Source organism: Crocodylus siamensis, chromosome 4, assembly GCF_052110815.1.
Source record: "Crocodylus siamensis isolate JL-2025a chromosome 4, ASM5211081v1, whole genome shotgun sequence".
NCBI classification, from domain to species: Eukaryota; Metazoa; Chordata; order Crocodylia; family Crocodylidae; genus Crocodylus; species Crocodylus siamensis.
Window position 1 is genome coordinate 183883173 of NC_143398.1, and position 25866 is coordinate 183909038.

Here is a 25866-nt window from a genome sequence, read left to right on the forward strand (position 1 = left end):
AGCGCCACCGCAGCGCTCTTCGGTGCGTGCGCGTGCGCACTCACGTGCCTGGAGCGGCGCACGAAGTTCTCGGGGTCGAAGGTGGCGCGGATGAAAGGGCTGAACATGTGAAAGCGCATCCTGTGCACCGGGCGCAAGAGAGCCGCCAACGTCTTCATCATGACCTGCTCTCTTCTGCTAATGCTGCTGCAGGAGCGCGCGTGGGGCCACAGGCCGGCGCGGGGCGGAGTAAGGCCTGGAGCGGCCAAAGGCCTCACCACAGCGCCCGAGGTAGCGCCATCTTACGGCGCCCTCAGCCGCGTCCAGGCGGTGTCGCGGCCAAAGAAGCCCGGAGAGGCAGAGCTAGGCGCACGGGCTACGCTTTCCAGTTCCGCCGGCGGTCTGGGGACCTCCCTCCGCCCCGCCCCGCCGCTTCCGGGCCCGCGCTCGGACACAGTCATGGCGCAGCCGGCACAAGCCGTGTCCTGCCACACGGGTGTCACGCGGGATCGCTTCCTCGCGGACCTCTACCCGCAGGTGAGAGAAGACGCCCACCCCAGTAACAGCCTTTGCAGTTTGAATCTTACCCGCACGTGTCGTGGGACTGGGTTGTATTCTGTCGAGTGGACAGTGCAGCTCGGACACGCACCGCGTGGGCATTACTCACTACCAAGCAGGGCTTTGATAGCCTGGCTCGCTCGCAGCGTGCGGGGCCTGCAGCGTGGCCAGGTGTACGAGAGACGCCCTGTTTGTGAGCTCCTTCCCAGCCGTGCGCGATGGAGGTGCTGCCAGCAGGAGCGGTAGCAATGCTCCACACTGCAGGGGTGCTCAATCGAGGCAGCTCATTGTTGCAGCAGAGGCAAAGCCCGAGTCGCTGTGAGGGAAGATGACATGAGGTCTTGAACCATTAAGTTTTGTTTAATCGAGAGGATTCAGAACACATTTGGCTGATTTGCCCTGGCATATGAAAAAAAAATCCAAATAAAAAAGCCCAAAAGTAAGTCAATCTTAACTGACTTTGGGGCTTGCTAATTTATTTATATATTTATTTACTTAAATTTTTGGACATTTATTTGAAAAAAAAATGTTTTTCTTTTTCTGGGAAATTTCATCTTAACTGACTTCTGGGCTTTTTTCTTTAATGTCCTGGTTAAATCAGCCAAATTGGTTCTGAATCCTCTTGATTGAGCAAAAAAAATCAATTGTTCAAACACCATATGTGACGTTACAACGGGCAAGTATCCTCCACCCTGACTTTTCAGTCTGGAGCTTCCAATACTCCCAAATCCATTGGCAGGCATCCTACATGCAGGCCTAAGCCCAAACACCAACAGATCCAGGAACAAGCTAGGGAAGAGTCCCACATTTCCACGCTGGCCACTGGGAAGCTAAATACAGGACTCATGGGGTGTCCTGTCCACAGTGCACTGGACAGGGGTGCACCCTCCACTACATAATGCCTTTCAGTATGGGCAACAGACTAATGTAGTGATTATACTGGGTCTTAGCCCACAGGAGGCTGAGACTTTGGGGCTTGTTTCAGCACTTTCTTGTGACAGCTTGTCTCAGAATAAAGAAATGGCTTGACTTTGACCCAGTTCTCATTTACTGCTCACTTACAGTGAACAATATAAAGTACATAAGAGGACTATTTATTTGCATACTCATTTGCCTGTTTTTTTTAGCATACAATAGTTTTTCAGCAAATAAGATAATTTTGAGCTTCCAATACTACAATTTCATATTAAAGACCTGGCAACTCAGGTGATTCGTACAGTATTGCTGTTCATCTAAATATGGCAGGCAGCAAGGGGCAGAGAGACATAGTGTGGCACCGATGCCAGGGGGAAGGCGCTGGGCCTTGGGAAGCCAAGAGCAGCCAGAGAGCAGGGGGTCTCTGTTGTGCCCCTCTCCTTGTGCCTTTCGTGGCAGCTCTCTGGCTCGCCTGTCTCCATGAGCCCCTCTTCCACTCAGGAACCATTGTTTGACACAAGGCATTTGCTCCTGGAAGAGCCCCAGCCTGGATACCCGCTGCCCCTGGGGGTTCCTGATGCGGGGAGCAGCTGGGCTCCAAAAAGATAAAAGAACTTGCAAACCCAGCACAAGCCCCCCAGGCATTTATGCGGCTGAGTGTGCAGGTGCTTCTGGGAGCCACTTCAAAAACGTGCTTGTTTTGACCTTGTATGAGGAGCATGTTATGCTGCATTGAGCATCACTGCTTGGGTGAGCCCTCCTTTTGGGTATGGAACCATTGGCCTGTTGCTGTTGGTTGGACAAAAGAAAAGCTTGCCTGTTTTCTACATTGAGGCACAGTGATGTGATGAGAATAGCAGGGGGGGGAAGGAGGAGCTATCCTGGAACATTGCAGAGTAAGCATACTGCGCTTGCATGATCTAGACTAGGAATGTCAAAAAGTCAGTTTCAGTTTCCCTGAGGCCCCCAGTTTTGCTGTACCAGGCCAAGTGATGCCCTGGTGTTCTGGGGTCTTAGGAGCTATACTAGATTTGGCCTGTGGAGCGTCTTCATCTGGTCCATCAAGCTACTGGAGGGTAATGGAAGTTAGGCCTTGTTGTCCCATTGGGCGTGGCCATCGGCAGCCTTCCTGGCTTGCTGCTGATGGATTCTGTGCTCCTGCCACCAAGCACCACCTCTACCTCCTTCCAGACCTTGCACTGCACCGCTTCCACTGAACCAGGTGCCTACATTGCTGCCAGACCCCACAATCATCATGGTGACCACTGTGGCAGTCCTTAAGCTCCATGTTGGATCCACCCCGATCTGCCCAGGGTTCCAGGTGAGTTTGACACCCCAAATATAAAAGCAGTGTGCATTGGACCCACATAGAAGAATTTTAGTAATTCTTCAAAAGCATATCAAAACTCTGTTCAACCTGAGTGATCCTATATATCTGTTCTATGTATCTGAGATCTGTTTGTGCTTAATTTTTGCATATCTTTGCATGAAATGTTTTCATGGTGATGAGATGAGATAAGTATTGGTGAGGCACAAATATCTCGATGTAGCAGTGTGCTTAGAAGCAGCACATCACTTGGCCTGGTGCAGCCAAACTGGAAAGACTCAGTGAAATTTAAACTGACGTGTTCTTGGACTCAGCTTCAAGAATTAGATCTGGAAATTGCTGGATTTCATGACCCTTTCAGTGATAATATGTTATAAATTTGTTTTTGTTCACTTCTCAGAGAAAGCCAGTAGTGCTGAAAGGAATAGACTTGGGTGCTTGCACAGCCAAATGGACAGTGGATTATCTGAGCCAAATAGCAGGAGCTAAAGAAGTAAAGATTCACGTTTCCACAGTGTCGCAGATGGACTTCCTCAGTAAGAACTTTGTATATAGGTACCTGGCTCCAAAACTTCCTCTGTTTCAGGGGGGATAGTGGTAACTTTTAGAAACATTGTACACCTTTTTAAAGCTTGTGTGTGTGTTGTTTGGGTTTTATGGAATTGCCATTCAGCTAAGCAGTAGTGTCTTGCTGCATGTAAAATTGTTAATAGTATTTATTGCATACATAACTATTCCTTGCAATGGATAGTCCTATTAGAGCTTTGTTTCTGAGGGATGGCTTTGAATCTAGGTGCCATTGTCTGAAAGGATTTACTTACATTTCTGAATAGATAAATATATCTTAGTGTTAGAAGAAATATTTCATCTCTGTTTTGTCCTTCAGCTATAGCTTGCAATTCATAGGTGTTGGTTGTAACTTTTTCTGTAATTTCAGTCCCAGGTCATGATTTTAAAAATAATTCTGGTGTTCATAAAAGATGCTAGAATGACAGGCCCTGGAAGCTCAAGCTCTCTAATTCATAGCAGAACCATATGTCTTGCAGTTTCAGCAGCCAGTGGTATTTTGGTAGTACAGAGAGACCAAAGGCCTGTTATATTAGCCACTTTACACTTGTATATCAAAGAGACCATCTCTCTGCTGAATAGACTTTACAGTCTACATGTAAGTCTAGGTAATGGGGTGAGAGGGAGTAAATCAGAGGGATAGCCCAAAAAAACAATGTGAACATAATGGTCAGGAGGAGAAATAGTGATCAGAATAAACCAGTTGCCTGCAGAGTTGTCTGTTATTTGTTTTTAAATGGACATCACAGTAGAGCAGTGATTCTCAACCAGGGTGCCAAGGCTGCTTTCAAGGATGCCATGGGGTGCCATGCAATGCTAGCACTGTTAAGTATACAGACATGTTTCACAAGATAAACCCAGAGGTTTCAAACAGGAATCCATAGCATCACAACCATTTTGACCCATTACAGTCTTTCTGAGTTTTTTGCAACAGAAGAATTGCTCTGTTTTTAGAGGTGTAGAGATTTTTTGCACTGATACCAAGGGCTGATTTTTAGTGAGCCATTTTGGCTGATACTGATCCAATTGCCAATATGTGGCCTGGCAGCATGAAGAGCAGCGTCTAGCCGGTAAGTCTGTTGTGGGGGAAGGGAAGGGGCATGGAGGGAGCAGATCAAGACCCCTGCGGTGAGGGAGGGAGTGGGGCTGGTGCTGGGACTAGGACTCAGGTAGGGGCAGGCACTGCACAGTCAGGGTGGGGTGGGGCTCAGGATGGAGCCATGGTTTGTCCGGGAGGTGTGGTTGCTCCTGCTGCTGCACATACCCTGGGATGGTGTGGGGGCATGTGCCCTCCAGTAACGTGCGTGGGGTGAGGGTAGGCTGCTGCTGCAGGTTGGGGTTGGAGGCGGCGCTGGGCTGTTCCCAGCAAGGGGGCAGTGCTGGGCTGCACTCAGGTAGTGTGGTGGTGGTGCTGGGAGGGGGGATATGGTGAACTTTGTGGTGGCTGTTGCCCTCTTCACAGTGCTACTGCCTTCCATCCTGAGCTTAACCCTGGCCCAGTATCCCCTACCAGGAAGAGCTTGGCATCACCCCCTGGCCACAGCCCACGGGGTCAGCCCACTTTCACACCGTGCACAGATCCAGGGGGATACCTGACCCCATGCCTGTCTGTGGTGCGTGCAGCAGCAGGAGCCGCCCTCCCCCTGCAACCTCTTGGACAAGATGCTCATGGCTCCGTCCCATCCTGCCCCACCCCATCCCAGCTCTGCAGTGCCTGCCCCAGCGCCAGCCCCACTGCCTCCCTCACCATGGGGGCCTTGGCCTGCCCCCCCCCACTCCTTTCCCCTACAACAGACTTACCAGCCACACGCTGCTGTCCATGCTGTCAGACTGCGCTGCAGCTGCATACATGCACGCGGAATTTATTGGTAACATTATTGGCCACATCAGCCAAAGAAGCCAATTGCCACTAATGTCAGCTTTCTTTTTATTGATGCTGATATGATATGGGACCAATGTATCAGTGCACCTTTACAATTTTTGTTCTCTAGTCAAAAATCAAGTGAAAACTAAGAGCTGGCATTTTCCAAGGGGGGTCTTGAGTCTAAAAAGTTTGAGAACCATTGTAATAGAAGTTTGAAGGAGGAATGGGGAGGTGACAATGAGGCAGCTTTGTGCATTTTAATGGGGAGCTACTCCCATGCATACAGGTTAATATATGAAAAAGAGTGAAGATGGTTTTGGAAAAAAAATTTAAAATGGGCAATCAAGACTGGTGTTATTTGAAAAAGGAGCATGGGAATTGACCGCATAGAAGATGATAGATCATAGAGAGATGTCAGGTGCCTGGAAAGCAGAGAGAAAAGGGTTTGAAGTAAATTCAGTGAATATAGAGAAGTTGCGGCTGAACGTGAAAAGGAGTTGAGAGAAATTCTGAACAGATACTGAGATTTGAAGCATGCTTCTATTTATTAATAAGAAATTTGAAAACTACAGGATGCAGTGCATGTGGTTCTGATTATGTGATGCCTTTTCAGTATTTAATGATTATATTTGTCAGCAGCTGGAACTAGCCAGTGCCTGAACTTTTCTGAATGCTGTCATGCTGTAGGTATGCTATTCCAGTGTGTTTACACTGAAAGGAGGTCAGTAATTAAAAAACAAACAGTTTGAAAGTTCAGAGCCTGTGCAGTTCCCACTACCACAAACTACTGAATACCACACATTTTACCAGCCCTCTAGCTTGGAGATGGGTCACACTGAATGTCTAGTCTCATTTCAAGCTCCTCTCATTAGATTTTTTTTCCATGTCAAGTAGTTTGCCAAAACATTCCATCTCATCTTGCTCAGTTTGCTGTTGATCAGGAACAGTAAACGTCTTTATTTTAATTGCCATTTGCTTTCCCTAATTGTGAACAAGGCAGTTCAAGCAGTTATTATTTTTAAGAAAGCAGACATATGTTATGAAATCCTAAACATACTGCAGCCTGTAATGAATGAAGTCTCTTGTCAGTAGGAAGAAAAAGCACCTGTGAAAAAGCACAAACTAGCTGTTGCTGGTATACTCTTCACAGCTGATTAGTTTTGAACCTTCATCTTGGTCTACAAATCATCTGCTTCATACTTTTTTTTGTCTTGCTGTTTTTGGGAGACAAAAGCACAAGTAGGTATATAAAATTGGTGGAATTGTGATTCTTTTTCTAAGCTGTTTTCCTTTTAAGGCCCTAGTTCTACAAACGGTTCTGCAACAGAGTAATACTGTGTACATAGGTTGTCCCATTCCATTTAACGGTGGTATTCACGTGCAGAAAGTTGCGTGGGTGAATTAGTATTGGCAGGATCAGTGCTTTTATTGAGCAGTGCAGAACAAACAGTATGGAGGTGGAGTCAGATTCTGCAAGATATGGTGCTAAGTATTTGTGGTTCACCCACATGAATACAGATTTGGCCTGGTCAACTCAGGGCATATATTCACATCTGAAGGAAAAATAAATAAAACTACAAGAAAGATCTTTATTTTGAAGACTTAGGGATGATAATTATGAGCTAAGAACCTGATCTCCTAATCAAGACAGGTGCTGAGTAGAACTATTTCTTTGTCTTTAAGTGGAAGATGTAGTTGCTTAGAATCTAAAGGTCTGATCTAGTTCCATTGAAGCCTGTGGGATTCTATTCACTGACTTAAGCAGTTGCTAGATCTTGGTTTGCATATAGAGGCAGTCCTTAGACTTACATCACAATTGGTTCCTGAAAACTGCGTCTTAAGTTGAAACGTTATAACTCGGAACGAATTTCCCCATAGGAACAGTGTTACAAATCAGGGCTTGGTTCCTTTATGACAATTGATACAGTTGTGTGCAGCTGGTAAGTGTGTTGTGGTAGAAGGGGAGGAGGAAGGGAAGAGGTGTGGGGGGGCAGATCAATGTCCCCCGCGGTGAGGGAGGGACTGGAGCTGGGACCGGGGCTGGGATGAGCACTCCCAGGCAGGCTCAAGGAGGGGCTGGCAGCGGCTCCTGCCGCTGTGCACTGCTCATCTGGTGGTTCAACCAGTGGTTCCTGCTACTGGTTCTAGATGGCATGGGGGGCGGTGTGCCCCCAGATCTGCTTGGGGCAGAGCTGAGACGGCACTGGACGGTGCTCCAGGCAGGCAGCAGTGACACTGGGAGCGGTGATTATGCCCTCCCACCGCCGGGGCAGGGCAGGTATGGGATGGAGCTGCTGCACTGCCTTCAGACAAGTGGCGTGCCCCCCGGAAGAGCCGCAGCTTTGTTCCGTGCCCACCTTGTCCCTGCTGGGTGAGCGGTAGGAGGGCATGGGGGTTGTGCGCCCCTGGATTGAGGCAGGGTGGGTGGTGGAGTGGGGGCTATGCAGGGGCTGCAGCCACCCAAAAATTCCCCTTGACACCCTCCCTCCCTCCCCTGCCTGCATGGAGCGCAGCCCAGTGCAGCCCTGGGCCTGCCCACCTTGCCCTGCGCAGATCTGGGGGCACCCTCCCACCGTGCTGTCTCAGACTAGTGGTGAGAACTACTGGTTAAGCGGCTCACCAGACAAGCTGCGTGCAGTGGTGGGAGCTGCTGCCCCTCCTCCCCGTGCCCGCCCAGCCTCAGCTGGGCAGCGCTTGCCCCAGCCCTGGTCCCAGCCCTAGTTCCTCCCGTACTGTGGGGGGCATTGATCTGCACCCCCATGCCCCTTCCATTCCACCTCCCCTTCCACTACAACATGCTTATTAGCTGTACACAGCTGTATCAACTGTTGGAAAGACAAAACCCACGTTGGAACAGAATGTCAATTTATAAATGTCAATTTATAAACGTTGCAAGTGACATTCGTCGCAACTTAGTCGTAAGCTGAGGACTGCCTGTGGCAGCCAGTGTCACAGATTAGCCCCATACTGTCCCCAGGTGTCACTGCAATCCACCTTCTGCTGCTCCATCTGCTGCTGTGCTTTCTTAGTGGTAACTTGAGTGAACTTGCCATCTTGGAAAAAATCTTTCCTGGTAACTGAGAGGGTAAGGATATTTAATAATATCCTTATTATTGTATCTGTTCTATGAGAAATGTATGAATAGTTATTAAATATATGGATATTTAATAATATCCTTATTAATTGATTCTGTGAGAAATATATGAATACTTATCCTGTTTTTTGTAGTCTGCTCTGAATCCTATAGAAAATATTTTCCCTGTGAAGAGCTAGTTAAAGGATTTGTGTCTATACATCTGTTTTTATTGCTGCTTTTTATACTTAACATTTATTTTCCAAAATTCAAAAAAACCTATTTGGGGCCACAAACTAGCTGATACTGGCAGATTATGAAAACTTCTGTAAGCATTAATACAGTAATACATTAGGTATTACAAGCCATTGCTTTGTTGCTGCATCAAGGAAAATTACATTTTGTAGTCCCTGTTTGGGTAAAATCCTTACTGAAGTAAAGATCTAAGAAGTCTGTATTGTATTAGATTTGTATTGGCTGTCTCTGGAGCAAACTATTACCAAAGGAGTATCTGTAGAAAAAAAGTATGTCCTGCAGTATGTACCCAGTTTGTGAGCAAATGATATTTTTAGAAAGACACCCCAGCTCCCATAAAGTGTGACTCAGTCAGCCAGGACTTGATCCTGTTCCACCAGTCATCAGTAGAACTCAGATTGACATCTGTGGGGCCCCTAGCGATTGACTTTAAAAAGAAATCATTTGCAGCTGTCCTCATAGAAACAAGTCCTTTTTCTTTTCCCTAGAATCACAAAAAGAAGCAATGTTAGGAAAATAGCTTAAAGTACAGGAAGGTTGGAATTATTTTTAAACAGTGGTTTCAACTAAGGTAGCATATATAGACAAGCTAAAATTTAGCTTTGTGTGCCCCCAGATCGAGAAGAGTCAAAACAAACTAAGAGCCAGATTTGCAGGACTGCTTTCCATCTACAATCGGAATTGAATTTACTAGAAAAGCTCAGCTCTCATTTAGACACCTTAATGCAATGGCCAGGTTTGCTAAAGTACTTAGTATCTGGCAAATCCTATTCAGCAGAACAAGAGCTTCTGTTACTGAGCAGTTTTGCCAGGTTGCCGGATAATTATTCTTTTACAAGATGACTTAAATCTGGAGCATTTGGATCTAGGATGAGATGAGCTGAGCTGGCTGAAGTGAAGGATTTTTAAATATAGGACTTTCATATTGACATAGTTCTTTTATCTTCCTACTGAACAGTTGGTAGTTATTATGATGATTTTTTAAGTAGTTTGCTAAATCATATGTCCTTACGTAAGTATGACATTTGGGGGCGTTAGGGGGAGTTAAATTGATTCAAAATGTCTGCCCAATATCAGGTATATCAGGATGGGGGAGCTAGCTGAGGAATTGGGGGGTCCAGCAGGCTGGAGGGATTGGGGGTCCACCAGAGGTTGGGGGGAAGGCGCAACCTGTGGGTGGAGTGGGGAGGTAGGCGTGAGCTACAAGTGAGGTGGAGGAACAGGTGCGAGCCACAAGGGGTAGGGTGGGACAGGCACAACATGTGGTGGGGTGGGGAGGTGCAGGCATGACCCATAGGTGGGTTGGACTGGCAGGTATGACCCACAGGTGGGGGGAGGAAGCAGGCATGACCCATGAGGGGTGGTGAGGGCAGGCATGACCTGTGGGTGGGAGAGGTGGCGGGAGCAACCTGCAATGGATGGGGGCAGGCATGACCCAAGGTGGGGGGAGGTGTGACCTGTAGGTGGGGTGAGATGGGGTACCCCCACAGTGATCCTATACCCCCATTCCTTCTGCCAGTGGGACTTACTTGCATGGCTACAGCAGTGGCAAATGCTGATGAAAGCAGCTGCACCTGGCTTGTGGCATGGGAGTTGAAAATGGCTGAGGGGGGGAGCAAGGGGCCTGGGGACAAAAGAATCAAAGCAAGGCAAGGGGAGAATGAAAAGAGTAATTCCAGGGCTGGAGCCAGTGGCTGGGTTTTCTCAGCTGTGGCGCTACACGGGGAGTGGACAGAAGTTCCGTGCACCAATTTGATCTAAGTCAGATGCGTCTGATACTACATGGATCCAGGGTTATCTTAAACCACGTTTTGCAATTTTTAGACCAGTTTGTGGGTATGGAACTTCTGTTCAGTTACAGGTTTACACTGATTGCCAGTCACTGAGACTGGGTCTGTAAGTGTGAGGTGGGCACCAAAGTGAGCTAAATTTAAATCCAGCAGCCATTTTGAACCTGATATATATAACCTCACGAATGTCTGTACTTAGCCATTATGGGTAGGAGAAATATGTTTGATACATTAAGTGTTTTAAAACTAATAATCAGATAGTTTGTTAGGTTGGATTGTTACACTGATTAATGTTATGGATTTTGGTATTTATATTGCAGAACATTGCCTTTTGATACGTTTGTGCGGAGAGCAGCTGAAGTCACACACACAGAGTATTTTATATCTGAGGTAATTTCCTTAGATGTTACATTTTTTGCCAATGTTTTGAGGAGAAAAAAGGCTGTAGTTTTTGGCCTCAGTCTAACAAAGCACTTTAACTGAAAGTTATCTATAACTTAGGCTGTTTTGGGGTCCCAGAAAATGAACCTTTACTAAAAAATTACTCCTTCCTCATGTCCACAATTTAGCTAACTACTTTAGTTAAGCAAGTAGGCTTGCTTGTGTGGCCAAAGATGATTTGCATGAACAGGATTCCAGAATTAAGTTGAGGAAATAGACTTAAAATTATATTTTAATTATAATAGCAACTTTAATTTACATATTTTGCTGTACAAGCTAGTGAAAAATACTCCTAGTACAGCTGTAGCTCCAGTCAAACATATGAGTATAAACTACGTAAATATTATAGCATACTTAATGAGCAACAAGTGATTGGTTATGCAACTATGTCCAGACAATACTGATTTTTTTGGATGGATGTATAGGAATTTGCCCCTCCCCAGAAAATGTAGTCCCTGAATGTCTACTGGACAGTGGTGGATGGATAATTCCAAATCATTTCTCAAATGTGCCTTCTACCATTTATTTGTAAGCTATAGCATGTTCTGAAATACACTGTTGTGATTTGCTGTATCAGTGTTATGAACAATTTTTTCATGTACTACAGAGTCAAAACACTGTTGAAGCAGTTGAAAATGTGACTTCCATGTGAAGCAAGGTGTTTTATCTTTCTTTTCTTTAATTATTGAATTGCACCCGTACACCTTTGGGTTTACCTGTTTCATTTAATTAGTAAATCTTCTTTTGTTTCCATTTCCTTGGATAGTCACAAGAAAGCAATAGAAGAAAAGGCAGGTGAACATAGTAGATGAATTTATAGGTGTCATTTAGTTGCATCACATTTTAATGAGGCCTCATTAGTTGAAGCCCTTTGTTTGATATATAATTTTTGTTCTTTAGTTCTATTGACACATTTCTTTTGTGTTGGTGTTTTAAGGATGAAAAATATTATTTGCGATCACTGGGTGAAGATCCAAGAAAGGTGGGTAATTTGAGATTGCTTTTTGTATATTTTAGATTAAGTTTAATTTCTGTCAGAGCCCTGCTCTGATCTTTTGACTTCTATAACCACACAACTTATGATCATTTGCCCAATCAATTGATTTAGGCCCAGTTTTTTAAATCTAGATGCCTAAGACCAGCACCAAAATGAGAGTCGGGCACTGAGATTCTGTTTTCAGGTGTTGATAAAGAGAAATTGATCTGGAAAAACAGCACGATCCTGATATTCCCTGGCCATTGTAGTGTCCTTCTGACATGCTGCAGACAATGTAAATCAGGGGTGTCAAGCTCATCTGGATTCAAGTCAGGCCCATAGACCCCTTTCTCTTGCCCCTCCCTCTGAGTATACCTTATCCAGCAGCCACTCCAGGCAGTCTGGGACCTGGGCTGTATGCAGCAGATTGGTTGGAGTGTAGTTGCCCTGTGGCACATGTCCCAGAGTGGGTTTTGTGTCCCACACTGGCTAGGGCTGCCACTGCATGTTACAATCTGGTGCTTAGCATGCGGAAAATCAGCCCCTTGCTTGCCCTGTGGCTGGTGCCCTGTGCCGCAGCCGCTCGCAGCCCACGTGGGGCTACCTGTGCCTGCTCCAGATAGCCTGGCATAGGCTGCGAGCACTTGCAGCAGGGAGCAGCGGGTGAGGGGCCGCTTTTCCCTGCACTCAGCATCAGCTCCTTCCCTGCCAGGGATCAGGGTGTTGGGGCTATGTGCTGCCCCCTTCCCGTACTATGGGGCTGGGGGACACTGGGAGTGAGCAGGTACGGGAGCCAGCAGGAGCACAGGGCCCACACCAGTGTCCTGGGGCCAGTGCCAGCAGAGCAGGGTGGCAGGAGTGTAGGGTCCCAGCCGGCAGGGGCTCTGGAACCAGGTCAGCTCCTGCTTCTCCCTGCTGGTGCAGACCAGCCTTGCTCCACAGATCCCTGTCAGCCTGTGCCCCGCTTTGGGCCCCACTGCTGCTGACCCTGGGACATTGGTCCCAAGATGGTGACCAGGAGGCGGGGCACCTGTCAAGGGGCAGGGCTACCCATGCAGCCCTTGACAGCCTGCTAAAACTGGGTAAGCAGCTCTCTGCCCAAAATAATTGCCAGTCCCTGGGCTAGAGCATCCACCAGATCAATTGTACTGGGGGAAGGAGAGGCGAAAGAGGAAGAGATCCACAGGCCCAGTTTGGCTTGTGAACTGGCACCATGCCCTATGTCAGTCTGATCAGACCCAGAGGTAGCACTAAGGGCCAGATGGCAAGCTCTGCAGGCTGGACCTGACTTCAGGCCATATGTTTGATGTTCCTGGCTTAAATCAGTGCATCTTTTGGTCTGTTGTTATTTATAGTGGAGACTGAATCAATGTCCAAATGCCAAAGACTGCAGTCAAAGACACCATTGTTCACAGCTACCAAACAATGCCCCGTGCTCTGTGGTCACAGCTGAGGATCTAATCCTATATGCCTGTTTAACATGGTAATAATCCCATGCTTTCACTTGAATTTATGTCTGATATATGAAGTATTGAACTATGCCCCTTTTTGATTCAGGATATTGCAGATATTAGAAAGCAGTTTCCTTTATTGGCAGAAGATATTCAGATCCCAGAATATTTTGCAAAGGAACAGTTCTTCTCCAGTGTCTTCCGCATCAGCTCAGCAGGACTGCAGCTGTGGACACACTATGATGTAGGTAATGTATGTCCTTGTGCCTTTGTTATCATAAGGTTGTACAGATCTTGGATGGGAAGTGGTGCATCAGGTTGCCAACCTTTAGGGGTAGAGGTCTGCTTCTGTTAGTGAAGAACCTTACATATTTTTGGGTACTAGGTAAATCATAAATGACTTCAGGTACGGTCTGTCTAATACATCTGCCATTTTAAACATAATTCAATATTATTATTAATTGTTTCCTGATCCTGAACCCCCTGATGTGAGTGAAGAGTTGCATGATTGGACTTTTAGGTTTTACTGATTGGTTTGCTTAACAGTCAAGAACTTAAACACTAACATCTGTCAACATTACTGTCTTTAGTTGGGATAAATGTGCTCGGGACCTGCAGAATTGCCTTATTTTGCTACTCTAGGCAATCATTTTTTCTGTGGTGATTTTGACACCTTTCTGCTGCACTGGATTCTAAATAAACAGGGCAGATTTTAGATATAGGAATAGTAGAGCCAGCGCAAAAACAATTTTTTTAATCAGTGGTATGTCAGATTGTAATGATGCTGAATATATTTAGAACTCCTTTTATCATGTTTCTTCATTTTGCTTGATTTCCCTAGAAGGAAAGCATAACATTCTTTGAATTTTTGATGGTAAAGCTCAAATCCTAGTATAAGGGAAGAAAAAACAGTAAGTATTGTTGAAAAGAAAATAAAGCTTTTTCTTCCCCCTATGACTAGTAATGTGCAAAAGACATAAGGGACAAAAATAAGTGTCGCATGACTGAGATTTGCAAGATAATTTTATAAGTGGCAGCAATTTCACTTAATAGGTTTTCTGAAATTTTAACACAGAGATAATATTCTCTTTTGTATTCAAGATGTTGCATGTTACAGAGACTGAAAAACTACATATTTTTAAATCAGCTGGACCTGATGTAATTCACAAGTATTAAGGAGAATAGATGAAGCAGTGGTTAGAGCCATTAATGATTATCTCTGAGAAATTGTGGAGGACGGATGTGATTTCAGAAGCCTGGGAAAGGACAAGCATAACCTAGAAGATAACCACGGGGTAAAAACAAGGGTCAACATAGATATGTTAAGAACAAATGATATCAAACTAATCTAATTTCTGTTTGTGGCAAGGGTACAGGCATTGTAGAGAAGGGATGGGGTGTAGCAGAGATGAGATGAATCTTACATGATATTCTCATAAGCAAGCTTGGGGGAACTATAGATCACCAACTCCGTAATAGGGCCATATCACTTAACAAGGCAGGGAGGCCAGGAGCCCTACAGAAATGTAGTTACAGCATTTAGGCTCAGATTAGATGTGGGGTCATGAGCCTGAAGGTAGAAAGATTGGAAACTCGTGGAAAGTGGGTGCACCACTGGTTGGAAAACTGATATGCAATGAGTAATTGTTAGTGGTTTCACTGTGAATTGGGAAGGATTTAGCAAGTAAAGTTCTGCAGGGATCCAGCATTATTTAACATTTCCATTAATGACTTGTGCTTTCTCTGTTCTCTCATCCTTAAATTTGCAGCGGCCAAGCTGAGAGGGCTTGCAAGTACTTTAAAAGATAGAATTAAAATTCAAAGTACAAATTGGAGAAATGGAATAAAATATGTAGGATGCAGTTCATTAAAAACAAGTTTGAAGTATCACACTTAAACAAGAATAGTCAACCACATGACTACAGGATGGAGAATGACTGGCTGGTTCTCCAGAAAAGGCATCTGAAAGGTTATAGTGGATCACAAATTGAATACGAGTAAACAATATAGAGGTGCACCAATATGTCAGTCCAATACTGGATTGATACTGATATAAAGAAAATTGGTGGTATTGGAAATTGGCCTGAAGTGGCCAGTAATTTGGCTGATAATTCCTTGTGCGTGTGTGCAGCTGCAGCGCAACATGTAGGCAGTGAGGAACAGAGCCCAGCAGAGTGCAGCTAGTAAGCCTGTTGTGGTAGAAGGGGAGGGGGAGGAAAGGGGCTTGGCGGGGCAGATCACCGGCGTGGTGAGGGCGGGGAAGCAGGGACAGGCACTGCCCAGCCAGGGTAGAGTGGGCATGGGACAGAGCTGTGGCTTATCTGGGGGGTGGGGGGGATGGCTCCTGCCACTGTGTGCACCCCGGGAGGTCATGGGGGGTGCCCCCAGATCTGTTTGGGGCAAAGAGGGCGGGCTGGAGCCAGGGCTGCCTGCGCCACTCTTTTTGGTGGAGGCTGGGCTCAGGGGAGGTGGCGCTGAGATAGGGGCCATGGAGGGGGCTGCAGCCACCCCAGATTTTGCCGTAGCCCTGCTTCCAGTGCTGCTGCCACCTGCCTGCCACAGCTCCAGCTCTTCTTGGCACATGGGTGGAGGTGGGCGGGTTAAACTGGGGCGGTGCCAGGTGGGCGGTGGTGCTACTGGGGGGGTTATGACAAAATTTGGGGTAGCTGTAGCCCCCTCCCAAGTACCACCACTGCCTGCCCCGAGCCCAGCTGCAGCCCGCAGCTGCAGCCCGCCTGCCCCGCACAGCACTGATCCCAGGGCACATCACCACCCCCACCCCCATTCCTTCCCAGGGTGTGCTCAATGGTGGGAGCCCCCCCCCCCCCGATAAGCCGTGGCTCTGTCCTGCGCCCACCCCACCCCAGGTGGACAGTGCCTGTCCCTGCCCCCTCCCTCACCGTGGGAGGCATTGATCTGTACCCATTCCACTCCCGTCCCTCCCCCCTTCCACCACAATAGACTTACAGCACACAGCTGTATCGGAAATCAGACTGGTATCAGCCAATATGCCTCCTTAAATATCGGCTATCAGTATCAGCCTCCAAAATCTCTATCGGTGCACCCCTAAAACAATATCCTACTGCTGCAACCCTCAGGTGTGACACGAGCAGGAGTGTTGTATGTGAAGGAGTCCTTTTGATTCATTTCTTTTCTGCTCTGCTCTGCTCAGTTGGGTCAGATTTGGGCACCACACTTCAAGAAAGATGTGTACCAACAAAAGGGAATTCTGAAAAGATAAACAAAAAGGATCAGAAGTCTAGAAGCAGTATTGTTGAAGAAAGCTTGAGAGAACTAGGTTTGTTTAGTCTAGAAAAGACTGAGGAGATAGAGACCTGGTAACAGTCTTCAAGTAAATAAGAGGCTACTGCAGACAAAGGTAGTAAATTATTCTGTGTCTAGAAGACATGGAGGACAAAAAGACAAGAAATAATAGGCTTAAATAACAGCAAAGGAGATCAAGGTTAGATATTAGGAAGAACTTTCCAAGTGTAAAGATAAATGCTGGAATTGATTACTCAGGTTCACTGTGAAATTTCCATCATTGGAAGGCTATGTAAGCAGCCTGGACATTTATTTCAGGAGTGGTCTGTGCATAGCAGAAGTGTGGAAGCGATAACCTCTCAGGGTCCTTTCCAACCTGTGTTTTTTTTGAGTTGGGAATATTTATGGGCTTATATCTTCCTGCATTCTGTGTAGCTATGCATGCTTATTAGTACATTGTAATTTTCAGGTAATGGATAACTTCTTAATCCAGGTAACGGGAAAGAAACGAGTTGTGTTGTACAGTCCTCGAGATGCACCGTATTTGTATTTAGCAGGTATGCATGTAACATGCCTATTTAGTTGAGGGTTTAGTTGTTTTAGTCCAGTTCCCAGTAGATATATAGTTCTACTCAAAAAGCCATCAAAATAACTGATAATGATAACTTTCCTGACAGACCACATTAACTAAATTATCCCCTAATTCCTAGTGGTGGTTACTCCAACTCAGGGTTGAATAATGTTCGGGGGTGAGGGGGAAGCAGCATCAGTGAACTTGCATTTTTGCTATCCAGGCTCAACCTGCTCTATAGATTGAGTGATCTGGTGCCTAACACTGTCAATGCACAGAGCGGTACTCACATGTAGGGCTGTAACTAGACTCTAATGTGTTCTAATAGTTAGGACTTTCGCTGACCACACTGTGTGGTACCAGTAGAAATTATACTTAAAATGTGGACACTGTGCCACATAGACATGTATACCCAGAGTGCAAATTTATTCATGATTTTGCTCAGTTGAAGGCAATGAACCGAGGCTGAAGTTGGGCCCAATAATTGTTACAGCTTAGAAAAATATGTTAATTTTATGGGGAAATGTAAGAAACAAAGAATAATTATTAACTTCTTGTAACACCATTAGGCACTAAATCAGAAGTGCTGGATGTGGACAACCCAGACCTGGAAAAATATCCCCTTTTTTTGAAAGCCAGGCGCTATGAATGCTATCTTGAAGCAGGAGATGTGTTATTCATTCCAGGTAAGGAACAATCGTAGTTCTTGGCATACCTCAAGTATTACTGAAAGCAGTTTTGAGATGGTTAGCAAAGACTCCATAACAAGGAAGTACCTTTCATAATTTTGTTAATGCTTCCGAATCTTTAGTTGTAACAAACTGTTTAGGATGACTGATGCTTTGATACTGATATTTGCAGTAAAATAAGGAATAGAAGGAATATCTGAAATTGGTCTGTACAATCTTAATATTCATAAAACAGGCTACTATTAATGGCATTTGTGATTAATCCCATAATACTGAATTACAAAAAAGGATAAAATATTAAGAAAACATTAAATCTACTTTATTTTTATAAGCCGTAAATCTGAGATCATGTAGATAGCTAAATCACGTTCACTTTAGCATTCTTGATGGGAAAACAAAGTATAGTAGTAAGACTGTGGTATTAAAGAAAACAACGATGGTGGTCCAAGGGGACTTGATGCCACACTTCCCCCCCGCCCCATGAAAGAAACTTGGCATTCAGTATTCATTTGACCACTGGTGTTTTCATTGCTGGGCAGTTTGAAACAAAAGTCTTTCTATAGGGGCTAGCTGGTCAATGGAATGCATTTCATATGCCTCCTTAGTTCTTACTGGTGTATTGAGTATGCATAATCTGCTAATTCAGCACTTTGATTCTTACTGTTCAGTTGGTGCGTATACAAGGCACTTTGCTTTACTGCACGGCAGATTAGTATCAACACATGTGCATCATTTACTGCACAGTAAATTAGTCTACTGTGCAGTTTGCTACTACCTGTACATACAGGTAGTAAACTAACTGGGCAATAGCATATGTGTAGATGCTGGCCAGGAGAAGGCTTGTCCCCTGTGGCCCCTACACTGGGGGCCACAGGGGACAGGGAACTGCCCTGGTTCTGGCACTGCTCAGCTCCTGGCTCCCTCCAGAAGCAGGGACCTGAACAGTGCCCAGAGGGGGTAGCTCTCTGCCCCCCTGCTCAACTCTCAGCTCCAAGAGCTGAACAGCACCAGAACTTGGGAGCACCCTGCTTCCCTGAGCAGGCCAGGGCTGGCGGGGATTTCCCCAAGCAGCCTGGGGCTAGGTGGGAATTGCCCCCTTCTGAGACAGGTCCTAGCCAGCTCGGGGCTGGGCAGGGATTTCCCTGAGCAGCCTAGGGCTGGCTGGGAACTGTCTCCCTTCTTGGGCAACTCCCAGCCAGCTCAGGGCTGGGCAGGGATGTCTGCTGCCCCAGAAACAGGACAGCTCTCAGCCTCCCCTAGACTGTGGGGAAGTCCTGCTGGGCATGGGGCTTGTTACCATGTGCACAGGGCCAGGAGAGCTCTGCAGCAGCAGCCGTCTCTCAGCCCCTTGCTTATCAAGACCTCACCCCATGTGTATGGGGCCAGGAGACCTCTCCTGGCCCTGTGCGCCTGGGAAATGACCCCGTACTCCATACTTAGTGACACTGAGTGGGGCTGGGGTGGTACAAGTGCTAAGGCACATAGTTGACAGCCTAGAGATTGCAAATTTGAGGACACAACAGAAGTGCTCATGTCATGACCCTGTCAGATTTCAGCAAATCTGTGAATTCTGCTAAAATACCTTGTTACAAGGCCATGAGAAGGAAAGGAATGTCACTCAGTGATGGAAAAATACTTTTTAGAATAACTTTTTACTCTCCGTTTTAACAGAATTAAAGTGAGATGGTAGAATACCTTGCAGAGAAGAGGAGAGACAGACTGCCTGCACTGGCTATACTGTTACAAACTCTGCAAATGTTTGTGCACAAGTTGCTGTTGTTGCTGTTTTAGGAACATAGATGTTCCCATCCATCTGATTTTGTCAGCATTGTCTTTAGCTTTGAACCAGCACGTTAAAGACTTTTTGATCCTGAAACTTGATCAGTAAAAAGTCCAGTTTTCCAGCATCAGTGAGGAATGTGGGGTGCTGGTAATATAAAAATGCTAGTTACCTGAGGCACAGATGTTTCCAGATGGACGTTGCACATGGAGCAGGGGGCTAGAGGGGTGACGGCGGTCGCATGCGGAGTGGCACCAGTGCAGGGTAGTGGCAGCCACCACTGCGCACAAATTCTCCCCCACGTCGGGCCATCTAGCCAGAAATTCCAGTTAATAGATATATCAGTTAGTCAAATGCTGAATAACAGGACTTTTACTGTACATACATTTTTATCAGGACCTTCAACTGTATTATGGAGCACTGAAAAATATTTGGCTCCGCATTAGTTAGGCAGACAATGTAAATGAGGGTGAAAATTGGAAACATACAAGGTAAAGTGCCACAGGAAAAACAAGACTTTAAAAGGTGGTGTACCATATTGCTTGAAATTCAAAGGGTTTTGAATTCCAAAATGGGTCCAAAATGAGCTGACATTGGAGTTACTGTATTTTTGATGGAATTACTGCTGATTTATATGTCACAAAAAACAAGGTGTAGCAGAAAAAGCAAAAAACCCCCAGATGAACAAGGTGTCTTTTGCTTTTTTGTGGGTAGCACTACATATAAAACACGCAATGAAAATAATCCCAAACTGAACAACAAAAGTAGAGTTCTCTCTTTCATGTTAAGATGCATAGGCAGGTCACAGTTATGATCCACATCAGGTAAAAAAAAAATTTTTCTTGCTTGTTTCATTCAAATGACAAACTCTACAACCTCTTGACTATCAAAATACTTACTATGGATGACAAACACCTGCATTCAGTTGACACAGTTTGGAATTGGTCCTCTAAACTGAAAGTTAAGTCCCTGATCACATATGCATGGGAGACGCTGTACTCAGGGTAATGGGACAGATAACAAAGAAGGGACAAAAAAATAGTCTCTAGACCTGAGTCTTGAAACCCCTAGACCACTTGTTTAAATAGGCATAGTACTCCTGAAGACCAGTGTATAAAAGACTTCAAGCAGGTGCTTTCATGATTTAGTATGATAGTATATGAGCTGATAAGTACCTACAAATAAGGTGTATGTTGTAATTCTTTCTTTTCTCAGCTGCACTAAGTTTGAGGTGATTCAAACCTTTTGTTGTAAATGAAATTTTTAGATGGCAGTTTCTTTTTAGACTCTCTCTTCCTTCCTGCAGCTTTGTGGTTCCATAATGTCATTTCTGAGGAGTTTGGTGTGGGAGTGAATATCTTCTGGAAGCACCTCCCTACCCAGTGCTACGATAAAACAGACACCTATGGAAATAAAGATCCTACAGCAGCCACCAGGGCAGTACAGATCTTAGACAGAGCTTTGAAAACACTGGAGGAACTACCTGAAGAATATAGAGATTTTTATGCTCGCAGAATGGTTTTACGTATCCAAGAAAAAACCTACAGCACTAACTATGAATAAACTGCATAATGCAAGTCAACTGAAATGCTCCAGGAACAGAGAAGGATGTATATGGACACTGCACATGCAAATACTTTATTATAAGACTTCCACAAAAGCCTGTTAATAAACATATAACTTTGTAGCTAAATACGTATTTCCTAGCTTATGGTTATTATTTTAATAGAGCCTCTCTCTGTCATATACGATAATTTGCATGATGCAGCTGTAGTTCATTTATAAAACAAGGTGCTGGTGTTAAAATATATATATGCCCCCAAGTTTTTGTTGTTTAGAACAGATTTTGGGGGGAATAGTTTACTTTTAGGTAACTAACTGCATAATAACAGTACTCCAGTAAGAAGTAGGCTACTGGCAAATGGCATTCTGTTTTGGACCCTGCCTTCTTATCCTAGCTGAAAGGGTTACTACCCTAGAGCAGTATTGCTGCCCACTGGGGACTCATACAGTTATAGAAAAAGACAAGCAGCCAGTCAAGTTAATATGGCTGAAAATGTCTTTGGCACTAGTCATGGGAGAGTGGAAAGCAGCTGTATTGTTAGGACTTGCTTAGTAGCTCTCCTTAGCAGAGACAAGGTTCTACGTAGGCTGTACAGAGATGAGTTTTCATTTTGGTTTTTTTCCATTTGTTTTTAGCTTAAGATATAAATTAGAGTGGCATCTGTACTGTATGGTGCAGTTTTCTTAATTTCCTTGATCTGCAGTCAGACTAAATGAACATGTGCCAAGGAGAGTGGATTTGTTAAATCTGAAATAGATGTGAATCCTATTCTGCTCAAGCCCAGGGGATATCTGTATCACAGGTGATAGTTGGAAGTTCTGCTGTAAGGTCTGTCTCTAGCTAAATTATGCAATTTAGCTTTTTTTAAAAAGTCAAAATGAAGATTTGATTGCTTTTCTGTGGCCACCTAAGCACTTTTCCCCTTAATTAGCTTTCCACTGTGGAAAACTATGAGGAACTGTTGTTTCTCTTAATTAGTATTTAAAACTCTTGTGGTCTGGGGTCATGTTGTAGCTCCATCTAAAGTATCTGAAAGTAATTTTGCTTTAAGGAGTCATGACAAATCACTTTTGGTAACAATGTCTGTTCCTTTAACCACCATTTTTTTTCTACTGCTTAATCTCAGATACTTCAATCTCAGTGTGTTTTTCTGTCATTTATATACTTTTGTCCCTCCTAAATTAATTCAGGATGGTGCCTCGTCATGCAGGGCTTGTCAAGACAGTGACTGTGAGCAGGGCTAAATAGAGGTGAAGCATTAATAAGGCACAGAAAAGCGACTTCCTGTGGAAGAGCTAGAGTTTGCAGTACCATGCAGATTATTCCTCTAAATCTGCGTTTTGTTGGCAGTTGTAATTTAGAGAAAATAGCCTCCAACCGTGCCACTGGGCACCAGGCCATCTTAATGAATAGATATGAATGTAACCAGCCAAGCAGTCTTGATGTGAATCAGTTTTGTATACTGAAGGCAGTATTTAAATCTGGGAACAAACACTTTTGTCTAAATTCACTCTTCTGTTGTTAAAAACCTGCTTAGTGGGAAGGAGATTAAGGCAAGATTTAGGAATACTGAGGAACTGAGCTAAGAAAGGCCGTGTGGAATCTGGCACTATCAAAGATCCTTGAAAAGAGTGTACAGAGCATACTGGAGGCCTCTCTATGAACTGGAGAAATGGAAAGGTTGGCATCAGGTCCACAACATTTCCTTCTGATCCAACACTTACCTGTTTTCCCCCTTTATAATTCTAGTTTCACCTGCTCACAGCCACTCATCAACAGACTTGTAGTTGTACACTCAGTAGAAGATAGTGGCATGAGAGAAAGAGGAAACAGTAACTGCACTGTTGCTTCTTTCTCTTATTTTACCATTTTTGATTAACCAGCTATGCCCTTAGAACAGGGGTGGGCAGTTATTTAGCCTGGAGGGCCACTTAATGAGCTTTGGTGAGCTGTCAGGGGCCACAAGGGTAGTCCTGCCCCTTGGGAGGTAACCTGCCCCCTGGTTGCCATTCTTGGAACTGGAAGTCCTGCCCTCCCACCAGAAGTCCCTCCCTTTCACCCAGAAGTACTCCTTCTGAGGTGGGGGAAGGGTGCCATCTTTAAGCTGGGAAAAAAAATCCATATATTAAATCATATGGTGGGGTGCAGGGTGTGTATGTGGGTGAATGAGGGAGTGTGGATCTGTAGGGGGTATATGGTACATTGGGGGTGTGGGTGTGTGTAGGGTTTGTGGAATGGGGTGGGACTCCCCCCACCTCCCCATGGTGCACAGTCCCTGCTGCTGCCAGCAGCAGCAGGCTCTCAGGGTACTCATGGCTTACATAGGTGCAGCTACTTGGGGCAGACATGTGAGGGAGGGGTCCCCACACTTCCCACTTTCCCTTATACCCACCCACACCCTGCCCACACTCCCATTGCTGCAGCAGGGCCATGAGGAGCCACTGGAAGCCAGGGAAGCTGAGCAGGTCCCCTGGCACCTGCAGCTGTGGCAGCAGCAGCCCCACTCAGAAGCTGTGTGCACTGCCTGGGGCTGAGGCCCTTCTGCACTGGAGGGTGGGGGCAAAGCATGGGGACTGGGTGGGTTAATTGGCAGGTGCCCGTGGGATAGTTGAAATAGCCTGGTGGGCCAGATGTGACCTGTGGACTATATTTTGCCAACCGCTGCCTTTGAAGGACTTCCTGACTTGATGTTACCTTAGGGTACAAGTCACCATGAGGTTGCTGAGGTTCCTACATGCTACCATAACAGAATAATAAGCAATCCTTCTGCTTAAAGGGAATTTATAAAACACCTTCAGAAGACAGGCCTGGGAACAGAAATCTTAACTCTAGTGGACAGTAAAAAAATCTGGCTGTAACATGGACAGTGACTTTATGGCTTGTTACAATATTACAAACATTACCAATCATTTCCCTGCACTTGACAAGTAATAACAACCTTCTTTCCAAATGGCCTTACTCAGTTACTAACTTGATTACCTATTTTAACTTCTCTCCTTTTGTTTTGTGACAGCTGCTGTTTATGCCTCTTCATTCCTAGTTTACAGCCCTCTTCCGTCCCTCCAAACACTGTTTGCATTTGCACAGAACCTGTTCTTTGACATTTAGCTCAGCCTGTGTCTCCTTCTCTTTTAGACCCAAGGAAGGGCAGCCAATGCAGGAACGCTTGTTTAGCAGTTCTCCTAACTATAGTTGGTCCAGTAAAAGGTATAACAAAGCAGACTTGCCTTTCTACATTTCCTGGACCAGTGCACCTACAAACAATACTGTGACCTTACTCCCATAATACAAGTTATGGAGGAAGAGGACTACATTGAACAGCAGTCAAGCTGTGACTTATTTGTTTGGGGAAGGGACCCTTTTTCCCCCAAGGAGCAGAAGTAGAGATCATTTGGGGTTTCCTGTGGGAATGAGCAGTTGGAGAAAAGTTGGGTTAGTCAGTTATCACCTTCTCTCCTTAACATCTATTGGAGGTATTCAGAGTCTCTCTAATACACATTTAACTATATTCATTAACAGGGATGGTTGGTGCCTCCTGAGTCTGGGGGGGGTACAATTTGTGGGTGGGCCCAGGGGCAGGCCAAAAGTCCCATATCCACTCCTATACTTCTGTGCCACAGCTTAGTGTCCAGTTTCCACCCCCCACAACATGCTGCCACCCTGCATGGCAAAAAAACTCCCCCACTTTCAGGGGCCAACCTTGGGGGGGGACAAAAAAATAGTCTCTAGACCTGAGTCTTGAAACCCCTAGACCACTTGTTTAAATAGGCATAGTACTCCTGAAGTCCCCCATGTACCAGTCACTTGTGTTTGCTAATGACATATTGAGCCACAACACCAAACCCACAATTATGACCCACAGAATGTCATTTTTTTTCAGTTTTTGTTATAAGTGAGGCTGTTAAACTCTAACCTAAACAAATGAGACCACATTCATCCTTTCTCCAACTCCATTACAATCAACATCTAAGACAGTCCCATGGGGCGTTTAAAATAGTTCTCTTGTTTAGAATAGCATAAGGTTTGGATTGGGTATTTTTGGAAAGCACTGAATGTTATATGTAAACCAAATGTTACAGAAAACGTAGCTATTCATATTTTATATACATACAAATTAAAAATAATCTAGTAAATCTATTTAAATAGACCTCTCAAGTACCCCTTTGTAAATTAAAACCAACAAATAGTGCCATTTTAACAACAGAAAGTGAGGTTCTCTCGCCCCAAACTGCCACAGAGCAGCCAGTGATAACTCAAGCTGTGCTCCCAACTCCCCTTCCAGTGCCCTCAGGGAACTTCTGAGGGAAAGGCAGTTGTTCCCTCTCCAAGGCCTGTTAAGTCTTCTGGTAGGACTACAAAGAAGGGTGCCAATTGTGAGTGGATATTTTCCTTCTAGAAAGTGGTCCAAGATCATCAAATAATTCCACATGGGTAATTAGGAAAACATAGACTGTAAACATTTGGTCACCTCTAGATTGGTCTCACTTTGAACTGCTATTTTCAGCCTTCCTTCTAACTGCTGTTTATGAAGTAGTGATTATTCCTTCTCTTAAACCAGGGGTATCAAACTCATCTGGTCGAATCTAGTACGGACCAAATTAGGCCCATAGACACACGGCACACAGCCCACACCCCAAAGTAGCTCCATGTACTACACTTGGCATGTATGCCAGACCAATTTGCTTGCTGTATGGGGGATTGGTACTGGTATGTGTTGCATGCAGCATGTGGGGCCAGTTCAAGACTCAGGCAGTCATACTTCTTTTTAAAATCCTTGCTCCGCCTGTGAGTGTTTGCCACAG

At 45.2% G+C, this 25866-nt stretch overlaps 1 protein-coding gene across 3 annotated transcripts; it reads left to right on the top strand.

The window, feature by feature from the left end:
- Positions 1-159: 159 nt before the first annotated feature.
- Positions 160-21193, top strand: TYW5 (tRNA-yW synthesizing protein 5). 3 transcript variants are annotated; one of them, XM_090045157.1, is made up of 8 exons: positions 160-516; positions 3180-3334; positions 10649-10718; positions 11707-11751; positions 13303-13440; positions 16930-17017; positions 17601-17717; positions 20807-21193. In XM_090045157.1, the coding sequence occupies exons 1-8, from the start codon at positions 160-162 to the stop codon at positions 21061-21063; spliced, it is 1227 nt and encodes a 408-aa protein (XP_089901283.1). In that variant the 3' UTR covers positions 21064-21193. The 3 variants fall into 3 exon arrangements, with proteins under 3 accessions (XP_089901283.1, XP_089901284.1, XP_089901285.1); XM_090045158.1 differs by having other exon boundaries at positions 16954-17017; XM_090045159.1 differs by lacking the exon at positions 16930-17017 and having other exon boundaries at positions 13303-13444.
- Positions 21194-25866: the final 4673 nt, after the last annotated feature.